Raw genomic sequence first — 15655 nt, forward strand, 5'->3', positions numbered from 1 at the left:
TATATATTCGAAAAATAAAATACTCGTACACACGTAGGAAAATCTCGTTGGACCCCACAACGTCGTTATGAGTCAATACCCAGTCCCCGTACAGAATTATGGGTTCGAATCCCGAATCAAATGGAAAGAACGGACTCGCCCGTTTCTAGAGACGGAAAGCTTCCAAACTCCACCTGTCATACATTATAATAATTAAAAGGAGAGAAAATTAAAAGAATTAGAAGAAGAAAAACTCCGACTTTACCGTTGCAAACTCCCCACGCCGCTCCCCCACTCCTCGAAACTCCTCGCTCCTTCAAATGGCTCCCGATTCCAAATCCCCCATCCCCACCCTCCGCAAGCTCATGGGCTCGGCCGTCTCCCTCTTCCGCCGCCGCTTCAACTCCTCGAAATGGTAGGTCTCCTCCCTCTCCCTCTCTTCGTCCTCTTCTTCTTCTTCTTCTTCTTCTTCTTCTTCTTCTTCTTCTTCTTCTTTTCGGAGATTGATCTAATCTTCCCGTTTCCCCCTCTCTTGGATCGAACCAATGGCAGCAAGGCAGAGGCCAAGATGGCGACGGCGCGGATGAAGTTGCTGCGGAACAAGCGGGAGGTGACGGTCCGGCAGATGCGGCGCGACATCGCCATGCTCCTCGAGTCCGGTCGGGACGACACGGCGCGGATCCGGGTGCGTGCTATCCTACTCTCGATTCTAAGTTCATCTCATTTTTGTTCTTTGTCGTAGTTCGTGGTTGTTCGGGTTCTGTTCTCTAATGGCTAATGAATTGCTAGGGTTTTAGACTCAGAGGATTGCGAAGAGTGATTGATAAATATTTGATTCTCTGTAGGTTGAGCATGTGATTAGAGAGCAGAATGTGATGGCGGCTAATGAGATCATTGAGCTTTTCTGTGAGCTAATTGTGGTCCGTCTTCCTATCATTGCGAAACAGAGGTCTGTTTAAATGCCACCTGATTCTTTGTGAACTATCTCTGTTATGCAAGTAGATCCTGAATTGTGAGCTATCTCTCTTCAGGGAATGTCCAGCGGATCTGAGAGAAGGTATTTCTAGTTTGATATTTGCAGCTCCAAGGTGCTCGGAAATCCCTGAACTTAGCCGAATTCGTGATATATTTGAAAAGAAGTATGGAAAAGATTTCGTCTCCGCCGCCTCAGATCTACGTCCAGATTCGGGCGTAAATCGATTGGTAATAAATTGTTATTGAGTTGTCAGGAGTCATTTTCTGACAATGTATTCTGAAGGTTAATTTGTATTGTTGATGCATTCTTTCGTAGACCTAGATTGAATGTTGAAGCTATGAGATGCCTAAGTATCAGACCTTCAATGCTTAATATTTCTTAGTTATCACTTGAAAAATAAAAGGAAAACCATGATCTTGTTGCATGTTTATCCATATCTCTACTTGCTTCTATCTGTTTGACTAGTTCAGCTCTCAACTTTGATTTCTTTTGTGTAAAGCTGATCGAGAAGTTATCAGTTAGGAAGCCTACTGGTGAAGTAAAGTTAAAGGTCTTGAAGGAGATTGCAAAGGAATACCAGGTTGAATGGGATACAAAGGAAACTGAGCAGGAGCTTCTCAAGCCTCCAGAAGAACTTTTGGTCTGTATACAACTTTCTACTTCTCTCTTCTATGTTTATCTTCTTAGCTAAATTGTCTTGCAAATCAGTGGCTTTACAGTTATGTTGGCTATGTTTAACAGGGAGGACCATGCTCATTTGTCAGTGCTAGCAGCATTCCTGTGAAGACAACTCTACCACCAAATAGTTTAGAAACAAATAAGACTAGCCGCAGGTTTTCTACTGCCTTTCATCTTTCCTTGACTGTTATTGCAGATAATCAATCATTTGATGTTTCATGATTTTACTCTTCTTATTTTTGTATATATAATCATAGATATTGCGATGATCAAGATGCCACTTTGCAATTCAAAGATGCCGCTTCAGCTGCTCAAGCAGCAGCAGAGTCTGCAGACGAAGCAGTTTATGCTGCACGGGCTGCAGTTTATCTTTCCAAAAGGAACTCTTATCCATTTGATCAAACAGGTAGTTTTGATACACAAGTGGATGATTTCATTAAACCCGACCTGCAATCATCATGTTCTTCTGCTCAGTTCACCATGAAAAATGAGAACTCAGTAAACGAGTTAAAGCACCCAGGGAGGATTTTCGACTCACAGAGCTTTAACAGATCAAACTACATAGAAAACAATGACATTGATACTGCAAATTTGAGGAGTAGAGAGATATTGAGAAGGAACAGTCATGCTGGGCAAACAGCGCAAACATTGAATTCAACGACTGAGAATGAGTTCCCTAGAGATGAGGTGAAGCGCACACAGAAGACTTTCAATTCACAGGACTATGTCGAAAGTGATAGCGTGGATAACTTGGATTTGGATAGTAGAAAGATACCGAGAAGAAGGAGTTGTAGTGGGCGAAAAAAGCACTCCGATATTAAGTTCGATGACTCAGATGGGCTGGAGTCAGAAGGTGATGAAGCATCTGAAATGGAGACACATTCAGTCGGAGTCCAGGGCCCTCTTAAAAGGTTTCCTCGTGTAGTACCTCCTCCTCCAAGAGATCACTTTGAAGAAAAGTCAAGTTCTTGTAGTAACTCCGATACACTCAAGGGAAACGTAGGCTCTCGTGTTCACCCAAAGTTGCCAGATTACGAAGAGCTTGCCGCCCGGTTTGAAGCACTCAAGTGTCGCAGGTCGTAAGTTCTTCTATCTAGAGAAGAGACTCCAAATAGTTTCTTATTTTCTTCTCCTCTCAGGTCATTGGATTGTTTCACATAGATAGGTCGTAACTACATTATATCACAATTAAACTCAAGAAAATTGTCTCATTTGTATCTCCATTTTATATTTGTGGCATTATTCCAACTTCTGTAAGGCATTATATAGAGGGAACTTAAGAATTCATTTCATACTACATATTGTATTTCTTCTACAATACGTTCTTAATTTCCTTATTATTGGCAACTACATCTTCTTGTTGGATCTTAGCATGTGGTTAATTCGATCGTTCAAAAGAAATCATGTTTGGATTGTAACAGGGAAATGCACTTTAGGGTAATAACAGGGTTAGAAGAAATGCTTTAGACTTAGTTACTTGGGCAGGGGCTTAGCCCAAACTTTTTTGGGCAGACATGGGCCAAGTTCGAGCAAACGGACAAAATAATTGACTATAATGATTATAAATTTACTGACATCTAATATAATATATATTAAAATATTTTATCTATTTTGTGATTCACCTTATTTTTTACGATTGAAATTATAATGGTTGAGACCCTCTGTTTTCTCTTAGCCCTCTAACTAACTCAGCTTAGAAACGGATCACTTCGAGCCAAACACTCTTAGACAGCTACTATCAACAACTTTACCGGACGAGGCGAAAGATAGAAAACGAAGCAGTTCGTTCGCCCAAACGCCCAACCGAGAGAGACAAACGTATCTATAGATAAGAAAGAAGACGACGAGTTCCATACCTTGGGAGCTTTGGATACGTGCTCGTCACCGATATCCCGAAGGAAACAAAATGGACGGCGGATGTAAGTCCGACAGCGGCGATATCCTCTTCTCCGTCTGCCTCGAGATCGTCGTCCTCATCACCCTCTCCAATGTCTTCCACCTCGTCCTCAAACGCCTCGGCCAGCCCAGCATCATCTCCCAGCTACTTGTACGCATTATATCCTTGAATCTTATCATTACACTTGAACATAGGGACTTATGCGCAAAACTTAAAAAGAAAAAAGAGGCGAATGGAGATCTTTGCTCGTGCTAATATGTAGAAAAGACCTTTAATATTATTTATTTACATAAACATCGAAGGCAGGAGTTGTGGCGGCGAAGATAGCGTTGGGTCGTTTAGAGTTCACAGAAAACGACAACGAGGAGAACCTCGACAGCCTTGTCATGGTGAGCCGCATGCTCTTCATGTTCCTCCTGGGCCTCGAGATGGACCTCGACTACATCTGGCGCACGGGCCACCGCTCCGTCATCCTCGCCTCCGGCGGCGCTGCAGCCTGCGTCGCCCTCGGCGCCATCTTTGCCCACTCCGTGCACAGCATCCTCAACAACAGCCACGGCTGTGGGTTTATCTTCTTCTTAGACTTCGTCCTACTCCTTGCCAGCACCTCCTCCCCCGTCGTCGTCCGCATCGTCACCGAGCTCAAGCTCACCAACTCTGAGATCGGCCGCCTCGCGATCGCCGCAGCGCTCATCGTAGACTTGGCGTGTTTTCTGATCCTCGCGGTGGCGGTCACCTTGCCGGATGGCGACGACTTGCGGGGCTCCGGGAGCCTGGCCGTGCTCAGCCTTCTCATGATCGTCGTCACGGCGGCGGCGGTCGGGACCGTGCGCTGGATCGTCAAGTGTGTCAGATATCGAATTTGACCCAAAAGCTTATTAATCTCGAATATAGATACTATTTCATTTTTCCAACAGCACAAAATTTTATTTGCCAACGATGAATTGAATCCAATCAAATTTTAACCAGGAGGATGAACGCATGCTGCAAGAGCCGCCGCAACGTCAGACTCTCCGCTGTGGTGGCTCTGCTCTTCCTGGTAATCGTGATCGCCATCGGGACGGAGGCGTTGGGGTACAACTGCATGATGTCGTGCTTCCTGATGGGATTGGTGGTTCCGCGCGAGGGCCCTACGGCGAGGACGCTCATCAAAAAGCTTAGCTACCCGGTGCATGCCTTCGTCGTGCCGGTCTACTTCGGGTCCACCGGGATGAGGATGGACATGGCGATGTTCTCCGGGGACAGGTGGGAGACGGCGGCGTCATGGGTCGTTCTCATGGTTGGGTTGAGTACGCTGGGCAAGGTGGCCGGGACGGTGGCGGCGTCGAGCTTTCTTGGGATTCCGGTCAAAGAGGGAGTGGTGTTGGGGTTCCTATTGAACGTTAAAGGGCAGGTGGATGTCATCACCATCTCCCTGGCTATCAACCAAGGAGTAAGTTATTATTATTATTATTATTATTATTATTATTTGACCAAAATGTGCATAAAATTTTTAAGTTTAAGACTTTATACAAAGATACACAAAGCATTAATTCATAAATAATATCGCTATGCACCGACTAAATGAGAAAATCAAACTCATTATTCTTGAGGAGCGAGCTTTGATTTGCAGGTATGGGATCCTCGAATCGTGGCCCCCGTTCTCGTTACCGTCTTCCTCAACACCCTCTTCGCCAGCCCGCTGGCCGCCATCCTCGTAAGAAAGCAGAGGCACGCCTTCCGGTACCGCTCCTACGGCCTCCAATGGTTGCAACCACAACAAGAGCTCCGCCTCCTCGTCTGCGTCCACGACCCCGACAAGGCCCGTAGCATCCTCTCCCTCGCCGAGATGTCCGCATGCTTCACTGGTTCGCCGCTCACCGTTTACCTTCTACACCTCGTCGAGCTCACCCAGAAGTACGCCATCACCCGCCTCTACCACCAGCGCACCGAAGACGACGACGAGGAGGAGGAGGAAGAGGAGGAGGAGGTGGAGGAGGAGGAGGAGGAGGACAGCAACTACAGCGGCGAGGAAACACGAAGAGTTAACATCGTCGTCGACGCCTTCACCAAGGAGACCGGCATCTCTGTCCGGCAGATCACCGCGGCGTCGTCGTACGACACCATGTACGAGGACGTGTGCAACGGCGCGGAGGACGTCAAGGCGTCACTCGTTCTCTTACCCTTCCACAAGGAGCAGAGGTACGACGGAAAGATGATCTGCCGCAAAGAGGGGCGGCAAAACATTAATTTAAAGGTCCTCCGGCAAGCGCCGTGCACGGTCGGGATATTCGTGAACCGGCGGCTCGAGAGGGTCGCCCGGGAAAAGGAGTCGGAGTCGGATTCGGAGTCAACGAGGCCACCACCGTCGTCGACAACGAGCACGTTAGAGCATTCTGCACGCTATGTGGTTTGTTTATTCTTCGGCGGGCCGGACGACCGGGAGGCGTTGGCGTACGCGAGCCGGCTCGCGATGCACCCTCGGGTCGGCGCGACGGTCGTCAGGTTCAAGTCGGCGGCGACGTCGAGAGATGCATCCGCGAGTGATAGCGTCGGGATGGGGTCGTCGTCCTGGGCCTCCAGCGGAGTCACCACGTCCATCCCTGACGAAGATGAGGAGGGTGATGAGCGTGTTGAGGACGATAAGTTCCTGTCAAACTTCTATTACAGGTATTTTTATTCACACTCTATCGCAAGGCTATTTATCAATTCGACCGCCCTAATTTTAGTTTTAATCATCTTGGCAAAAGATGTTTATTCGTGATATTTATTCTATTATCCCAGGAATTATTTGGGATAAAAAAAATAAGTTATCCCACTCTCTTCTTATCCCAAACAAAAAATAATTAATTTGCTCTTGGTAATAAATTAGAACGACCAATCTCTATTCCAATTTAGATTCAAATGCTGACATAACAACAACGTGGCTGTTATATATTTGATAATATATTAAAATCTGATTGTAGATATTATTTGATATTTATATATAGTATAAATTATAGTGAATTAAGTTAAAACAAATTTTTGGTAAATTAATCATGAGAAGTAAATATAATAGTTATAAAAATAAAATTATAACTTATATTTAATTTTAAATCTATTTCTCATCTTTCTAAAAAAAGACATAAATTAGGAAGATGGCAATAAAATTAATTTGATCTTGAGTTTACTAAATAAATAATTACTATATATATGAATTAAATTAACTATAAATAGAAAATATCCATAATACTGTTTTAAACATTGAGATAAAAGTAAGAGAGGAGACTCAGTATACGAGGATAAAATATATTTAATTCTTATTCTTTATATCAAATTTCACTAATTATATGTCTGAATTTTAAAATACTAATTAGAGATAAAATTAAAAATAATTGGATAAAATTTATAAACATATAATATAAACTGAATTTCATATAATAAATATATGACAAATATTTTAAACATATCTATGTTTTTATTATATTTTAACGTTGAAATTTTTTATTTAAATCTTCAAATTCAACCTATATAAAACTAATAATTTCAGTTTGAGAAATGACATAAATAAAACGTAGATTTAGGCTTAACTTAGTTTAAGAAATTATATCAAAGATTTTGAGGGGTTTATATGCAAATATAAAAGTTTGGATTAACTCGTAGGTTCGTCGCGACGGGGATCGTCTCTTACGAGGAGAAGCTCGTGAGGAACGGGCCGGAGACGGTGGCGGTGCTGAGGTCGATGGTGGGGATGTACTCGTTATTTATAGTGGGGAGAGTGTGTCAAACTCATATGACGTCGGGTCTCGGCGAATGGAACGAGTGCCCGGAGCTGGGGCCCATTGGGGATCTCTTGGCTTCCCATGACTTCATGGATACGGGCTCGGTTGTTATCCTCCAACACCATGACCGATCGAAGGATTTAGAAGATATAAGCCGAGCGGACGACATGAGAAGACGACGACGTTCAGTTTGATGCCATTCTTAATTTCTTTCCTTGTTTTTTTTTCCCCCTCACTTAGAAAACGAAGATAGATAGATAGATAGAGATCGATTGCTTATGTACACTTTTTATTTATTTCTTTTTAATTAGAGATAGGTCCCTCGGCTATATGCTAAGGGTATTTTGCGTGTATACCCTTATATTATAAGGCTTCTTATTTGCATTAAAAAAAACTCTCATCCTAAATTGCAACTTAAATTTTGGAATTAAAAATATTTATAGACTCATTTATTTTGAGATAAATTAGCTGGACACAAATAATATCAATTTCATCGGCATTAAACACTATCTTATTCATACTGTGTTCGACTACTATACAAAATAGATATCCTATTAGTTCGTCAGAAGCCTGCCCCTCTCTCGCCTTCTGTTAATTTATGAATGAGCCATTGGATTGGCTTTCACCTTACAGCTTTTCTGGCGATTTTTTTTTTTTGAAAAAAGAAAAATGATAAATAGCCCGGCCAGATACCCCAAACGAAGTATTAAGAAATAAATCCGTATAAATTTTTTTAATCCTATTATACCGGATAAGGCCAAGTGGCGAACTACTTCTATTAAGGGAGTCAAAATTTTTGCGTTCCCGTTTTGTTAGTCATCTCTGCATTCCTTCCTTCTTCACTCCCTTTTCCCACGTCTCTCCTTGGAGGAGGAGGTGCAAACCCTCACCAAATATCGGGATCTCCAGAAACCCCACGTCCTCCATGGATCCGGATCTCGTGATTTCTCACAAGTTCCCCGAGGTCATCCCTCTTCCTTCTCTCCGTTCTTCTCAATCTCTTTCCTTCTGTCCTTTTTGTTTTCCCGATCTAATCAACATCATTCTTCTTCTTTATTCGCTCGCCCGCAGACGTCGTTCTCGTACACCGAAAGGTTAGTTTTTCCACCCCCCACCGCGATCTCAAGGTGTTCGATGAAAAGGTTATGCGATTTTGTTTTCTTCGTCTAATTTGAGCTTCTAATTTGGTGGAAATTGAATGAAGAGATGTGGCGCTGTATGCCCTCGGAGTTGGAGCTTGCGGTGGCGATGCGGTGGACGAGAAGGAGCTCAAGTATGCTTACCACAGGGATGGGCAGGAGTATATCCAGGTCAACTTCGTGGTGTCTAATTTCTTATTTTTAGTTTTGCTCTGTTTCTTTGATCGAAGTTTAGTTCTTTGTTTTAAAGCAAATAGAAATTTTGCTTAAAGATTTATTTAAGCGATTGGCTCGATTATTTCTGTGAATAATTTACTATCTTGTTTCTATTTAGTCAAATAAATTTGTGACTAAAATTCTGCGTGCTGTTTTATCAGAATAAGTTATAATAAATGCCAAATATCTTGTTGATTCTGATGACTCCTCCTGATAATACGTCGCTGTGTGAGTGTGATATTACTGAGGATTAATTATCACATAAGTCTGTAGAAGAAAGAATGTTAGCAGAAGTTCGTATTCTGGGATTAATTTCTGTAAGATTGTGATGATTGATCTTGAAATGGGAGTGAATTTAAGAGTGAGGGACTAGATTTATTGACAGAGATTTGAGGAAGTTGAGGGAGAGATCTTATAGGAGGCCGGAAAAATCAAGTTATATTTGAAGAAAATTTTAGTACATCATTGCTCTAACTTATATTTAGTACTGGAAGACTATATTTATATGTTAACCTTAGTTAGACCTGATGGTTTAGAGACTTGATTTTCTTAACCTTTAAAATAGTATGCATGGCCCTCTGTTTAGAATATGACCAACCCGCAGCATGATGAACGATATACTGTAAGTCTGTCACTAATCTGAATCCCATAACATATTTTTCTTGGCTCTTTCAGTGGTCCTATAAAATTTATGGTGTCAGAAATTATTTTTATTCTGTTTATAGCATTGCTGTACACTAAATGCTTTGCTTTGTTGATGACTTCATGCAGTGAAGTTTTGTTATCTATGTCCGTGGGTAATTGTTTTATTAGATACAATCTGTCTCACTAGTATAGATTTGTTTTAGTTTCATTATTGTAAAGCAACTATTACATTATTGATGTGTTTGATGTTTTAACAAATTTCGTAGTATTCTTCTCCGTTATGTTCGGATTGGAGAGTTAGATTACGTGTTCTTAATTGATTTGCAGGTTTTGCCAACTTTTGCTTCTCTATTTCCTTTCAAAAATGGCAACGGTCTTGGACTTGTAGATGTGCCTGGTCTACAGTAAGTACATTTCATGTTGCTGTTGCTTCCGGATCATGATTGTTTTCATGATGACTCATTGATAATCTTAGTTATTGTTGGGGTTGCATCTTGCATATATATATATATATATATATATATTTTTTTTTTTTCTATATTCTTATGCCATAAAGTTAACTGGAATTGGGCTTTTTGATTTTGTCCAGATATGACCCAAGCCTGTTATTGCATGGTCAACAATACATGGAAATCTATAGGCCTTTTCCTTCAAATAGCAGCGTAAGCCATTTGCCAGCAAGCATTATTGTTGTGACTAATATGTTCTATAAGTTTATTGATCTATATACATGGTTCATGGTTTGGAATTTTAGTTATCAAGATGACAAATTTTTGCACACACTCATGAAACAATTTGTACAAAATGGAAGAACCATTTTTTTCATGCACTGTAAAAAGTTTTCATGATTTTGATCCTGTTAGTGGGGTCACAACTACTATCCAATAATTTAGTGGAGCAAGGCAGTCTCGTCTATCACTTCTGACTTTCAGATGCTCTTTTTTTTCATCCTTTTTTACACAGATTAAACCACATCTTATTTTCTGAGAGGGAAAGTTATTTTAAGTAAAATTCTGGGATCCTAAAATATTGTCAAAGGGATACTACTCTCCCCAACTGAACTACCCAAATAGGGTAGCTATTGCTGTGTTCTTTGTTTAAAGCCAGCATCTAAGAAATTCAATGACTAGTGTAATTTTTTTTTCAGTTAGTGACAAAGAATTTGTTTGATTTTTGTTCAGATTCTGAACAAGGTAGCTATTGCTGGTTTGCACGACAAAGGTGTGTTTCTGGTATTAGTTACGTCTACATAATTTGGGCATTTGGTTCTATGTTTCACTTTCCTTTCTATTTATGGTTAAAACTTAAAAGGCAGAATGTGCCTTTTCCATTATATGTAGTAGCTTCAACCACACAAATTCATTCGAATACTTAACTTCAATTCACTCAATCTGGCTGCTGTTTCGTTCTTGGGAACCTACTGGAATGGATCTATATACATGCCTACAGGAACAACTTTATTGGCAGAATGAATTTTTTTTTAATCCATTATCTGAGTAATATCATATGCTGCAGGGAAAGCCACTATTCTTGAGCTCGAAACTACTAGCTATCTAAAAGACTCTGGTGAAATCTTGTGCATGAACAGGTAAGTAACATGTCAGCAGAATTGCTAAATAAGGGTACACTGTGGATTTACGTAATACTGACTTTCGCAGGAGTACTGTGTACTTACGTGGTGCTGGCGGCTTTTCAGATTCCTCACGACCATATTCGTATGCATCTTATCCAGCCAATCAGGTTGATCGTGTTTCAGTTCCAAAATCCAAACCATCCATTGTCTATGAAGACCACACTCAAGTATCCCAGGCATGCTACTTTTCTTCCTATCCTGTTGCATGTTTATACCCTTTTCTTGTAATGAAATTTATCTCTTTTCATGTCACTTTTATGCAATACATAGCCTTGAAGAAGCAAAGGGATATTATTGACTATCTTTGATATTACATTTGTTCAAATATATGGATCACTAAGGGATGCAATAGACATTTTGACACCTAGTCCTTCCTCCCTTATCTTTAATATCTGTTTTGAGTGAAAAGATCAAAGTGAAACACATTAGTGACAAGGTCATAAAAAGTACCTTGCCAAGATTAAAAGCAAGATTAGTTGTACTTCAATTGACATGATTAGCAATATTCTCCATTTGGTGATCAACAATATTTTGCATTAAGACCTTTCTTTTATCTCTTAAGTTTAGCTCCTCTTCTGTTTTGACATGTGTTTGTCAGCTATTTGTGTGATGTTTCACTTATTTATGTGTAAGGCTCACCTTTTTCATCACGGCTAAATATTTGGATTTTTACTTAATTGCCACTAAATAATTTCAAAATATTATAATTGCCATTATATTATTTAAAATATCATAATTGCCACTAAAATCTTTTGACCTTTTCAGAATTACGATTATAGTTAATTTTTTAACATAATATTCCTAGCAGATTATTGTTAAAATTAACAAACACATATAAGTAACTAGAAAATACCTGTCTTTCTTGAAGTTTAAAGCATAAAATATTTATTAGCATTTTTTGTCCTACTTAAAAGAAGATATTTTTCCTTGTACTATGATAATAGTAAAGTATTGGTCCTATTGGATAGCTTTCAGAATTGGAACTATTTGAAATAATTTATACAAGGGTAAAATGGTCTTAATCTAAGTTCGGTTTAATAGTGATTTGTTAATTTAATTAAATGGAATAATATTTTTGAAAGAGTACAATGATTTCAGTTGTAATTATGATATTATGAAGAATGTAACGGTAATTATAATATTTTAAAAGTTTTTAGTGGCAATTATATAAAAATCCCTAAATATTTACACCTCTATCCTTTTACTTGTTTGGCATGATTATTCTTCTTTAGAAATTAGATTGTGTCTAGCTTATGCATTAAAGATCTCTATACATAGAAAAACTTCTGTCACACTGTTGCGAATGTTCTCTTGCTCCCAATCTTCAGTTAAATCTTGGACTGAATATATTACAAATTCGTACAATATACTATCAAAATTTCCTTGGGTCTTACACACTTGTATTGATATTTTGTTTTGATCAATAAATTAGTTAGTCCTCTATATTTCCTGATGCTTTACTGCAGTGTGATGCAGGCTCTCCTGTACAGGTTATCAGGTGATTACAATCCTTTGCATTCAGATCCTATGGTTGCGCAGGTTGCAGGGTATGTAATTTGCATTCCTGATCTTTCTTGTGAGATCTTTTTGACTAGTATGATTTTCCATTGCTTTTCCTTCCTTTCTTTATATACTTTCTTGCTTTGTGCATTGTTGTCAGTTTCATCTAGGACTTGCCCGATATCTTTGACTTTTGGGTGTTAAACTCTTACACTAGATGAACTTCTGCTTCTACCATTATAGTGGAGAGTCAATTTTCTGTTGCTGGCATTGTTAGATCTGGAAAGCTAACGGGCATATGTGAAATGAAGGTCCTAATGCATCAAAGCTTTTACATGCGAGAAAGAGAATCTTCAGACATAGGAGAGAGCTCTGCCTTTCATTTAAATGAATTTTCTGATATTAATGTAGGAACCTTTATATGTAGTTCTGGGGATGGTATATCATGATTGCCTCTTCTCCAATGCCTTCTTTGTTTATCATGTAGTTACATTCTCAGTGAGAACATATGCGAATTTATGGATCATGCTGGGATGCTTTGTTATTCTCAAGCTCCCCTTTGTGTCTTAGTTTTATTCTCGAGCATTATTAGAGAATAGAGATTTTGTCATTGGTTTGGTCTCTACCAATCGGATTTATTGGCTTTTGTTTTGAAGGTTCACTCGCCCAATACTGCATGGCTTGTGTACCCTTGGGTTTGCAGTCAGATCTATCATCAAATCTTTTTGCAATGGGGATCCGACAGCAGTCAAAAGCATCTTTGGCCGTTTTCTTTTACATGTATATCCAGGAGAAACTTTAGTCACAGAAATGTGGCCTGAAGGCCCAAGGTAAATATTCCTCCTTGAGCTACATTGTAAATTCTATTTCTTTATTTGAATAATCAATTCTAAAAGTTTCCTTTGCAGAGTCATATATCAAACTAAGGTGAAGGAACGAAATCGTGCTGTGCTCTCTGGATACGTATTACTCAAGCACATCCCTTCGTCACTTTGAAACCAAGGCTAGTTGCTTGTGTCCAAGAACATGAAACCTATGATGTATTCACCACTTTTGTTGCTATTGCTTACCATCAGAATTTCAAAAGAATGAATAAGAGAACAGTTGAAATAAGCAATTCCCTAGGTCACTAGTTGTCTACAGCTGCTGTAATCTAATAACTATGTTATACAGAGATCTTCAATGTTATACGGTATCATTCTTCACATGGTATCAGTTTTTTTTCCCCTCTTAAAACCTGTTATATGATACACTTGGATGTACATATGTTGAAACCCAACAGGTATCAAGGTTTGCCAAGAATAAAAATATGGAAGGCCATCTCTCTGTTTGATGGAATCCTTAGGTGTGGGTTGTTGGAAAATGTCTTTAACTAAAAAGTTAAGGCCTTATTTGGTTTGATGTTAGGCTTTATATGTTTTGAGGTTAAACTTCGAACTCGATTAGTTAGTCTTATTTTTTAGTCTTAATTTTTAAAAGTAATCTTAATTAGATATGAAAAAAATAAAAAAAATATTTGGTTGCTAAACCAGGTCTTTAAACCAGTTCAGTGGAGTTCCTTAAACTCAAAGCAAAAGAATTATTGCTGCTTTTTGTATGGGAAGATGAACAGGAAGCTCATAAATGATTACTATTCTGTGTTTGTCTTGCTTGGTGAATTAGTATTTACTTCTTTTTTTATATCTCCTGAAAGCTTACTACCTTATATAGTATTCTCCCAATTACTATTAATTGCTACACCTTCTTGGTTGGGTTAGTTTCCTTCCCAACATTTGGTAGCCCTTTAACTATACGAATTAAGTCCCTAACAATGAGCAATTACTCCTCAAAGGTATAAACCCCATTAATACTCGACCGGTTGGTGTCTCCATGGAAATTTAATAACTTCATATATTTGCCAAATTTAATAAACTGAAAAGGATTGGTTGATGGCCTCTAATATAGTTCCCATAAAATATTATCATCCACCATATCTTTTAAGCGTGGCATCTGTACTTAATGTGTATTAAACCTTCGGAACTCTAATAAGAATCTTGGATTTGAGTTAATCCCAAGCCCCACAAGTCTGTTAATCTTTAATGGCATATTTTGCCCCTTAAAGTTTGCAACTTGAGGCATTAATTATGATCAAGAAAACACCCAATAGTTAGAAGGAATCTACATATAGTTGACAAGAAAGTGACATTTGATTCCTTTTCCCCCACCAATCTATATACTTGCCACAAGCTTAATCTTCCAAGCAAGGTGAGCACCAAAAATTGGGATGCATTCAGAATGACACTCTGTACAATGGTCCTAGGATCTCCACCCCTGTACCTTATTTTATGCTACAAAACTAGAATTCTTTTAGGTCGGTTCGAAGATACAAAATACAGTTGGATGTATGTTGGCTTATCAATCATGCACATTCGACAATTTTGATAACTTTCACACACGCATATATATATATATATATATATATATATATATAATAAGACTAATTATGACATTACAAAATTTGACTAACACTTATTTAACTAGAATATTATTAAATCTTCAAACCTCTTTTCTTATAAAAAAAAGAAGAAGATGATAAACACTACTGTCTGCCCTTTGGCTTCATGCCTCATAAAGAGCTCGTCACGCCAACGATTTGATCACCATTGGTTTGTCCCAAAAAAAGAATGGCAAAGGTTCCAAAATCTCCATCATTCCCCACCCTTCCAACCCTCAAAGAAAGAAGAAATTATTATCTCTCGTAAGCAAAAGGGCATCTAAGGTCGATGGCTAAGTACGTTGTCATCTTTGCATTCACGTGAAGGCAGGTGGCCCTTTCCCTTCTCTTGCAATTATACTCTTATTAAGTATATGTAGTGATTCCTTTTTAGTTAGTTAGTTAGCTTCCATCCAATTGGTCACATAATTATATCATTGTGTATACTAAATATTATGAAGATTTATCAAAAAATAACACTTTTCATTTCATTTTTATTTTCGAATATATATATATTTTTAAATAAGATAAAATTTAAATGAGAGATATTTTTAGGTTTTTTAAAATTTTAAAAGTAATAAGATATTCCCTATTCCATTGACTGTTGTTAGAATACAATTAATGTATAATTTTTTGAAGGAATTGGATGATAAATATATTCGATACTAACAAATTAGTTATTAAAAATAATTTATCTACTGAAATAAATTAAAGGGTATATAAGATATTTTACATATGTGACTAGATAAATTAATAAAATAATTAAAATTTAAGTATTT

At 38.7% G+C, this 15655-nt stretch overlaps 3 protein-coding genes across 3 annotated transcripts; all 3 read left to right on the forward strand.

Annotated features, from left to right (window-relative positions):
• The first annotated feature begins 214 nt into the window (after positions 1–214).
• Positions 215–2951, forward strand: LOC140800634 (uncharacterized). Its single transcript, XM_073155396.1, has 7 exons — positions 215–394; positions 532–664; positions 825–928; positions 1011–1182; positions 1455–1595; positions 1697–1788; positions 1891–2951. Exons 1-7 carry the CDS (start codon positions 300–302, stop codon positions 2714–2716), a joined length of 1563 nt encoding a protein of 520 aa, XP_073011497.1. The 5' UTR covers positions 215–299; the 3' UTR covers positions 2717–2951.
• A 588-nt stretch (positions 2952–3539) lies between these two features.
• LOC140801114 (cation/H(+) antiporter 15-like) lies at positions 3540–7623 on the forward strand. Its single transcript, XM_073156119.1, has 6 exons — positions 3540–3680; positions 3833–4374; positions 4500–4962; positions 5143–5426; positions 5526–6179; positions 7152–7623. The coding sequence occupies exons 1-6, from the start codon at positions 3540–3542 to the stop codon at positions 7462–7464; spliced, it is 2397 nt and encodes a 798-aa protein (XP_073012220.1). The 3' UTR covers positions 7465–7623.
• A 444-nt stretch (positions 7624–8067) lies between these two features.
• LOC140801298 (enoyl-CoA hydratase 2, peroxisomal) lies at positions 8068–13639 on the forward strand. Its single transcript, XM_073156327.1, has 11 exons — positions 8068–8234; positions 8342–8364; positions 8475–8580; positions 9598–9674; positions 9860–9932; positions 10452–10491; positions 10786–10858; positions 10929–11079; positions 12380–12450; positions 13060–13233; positions 13312–13639. Exons 1-11 carry the CDS (start codon positions 8196–8198, stop codon positions 13397–13399), a joined length of 915 nt encoding a protein of 304 aa, XP_073012428.1. The 5' UTR covers positions 8068–8195; the 3' UTR covers positions 13400–13639.
• Positions 13640–15655: the final 2016 nt, after the last annotated feature.

Source organism: Typha latifolia, chromosome 14, assembly GCF_019914945.1.
Source record: "Typha latifolia isolate L0001 chromosome 14, TyphaL0001v2, whole genome shotgun sequence".
NCBI classification, from domain to species: Eukaryota; Viridiplantae; Streptophyta; class Magnoliopsida; order Poales; family Typhaceae; genus Typha; species Typha latifolia.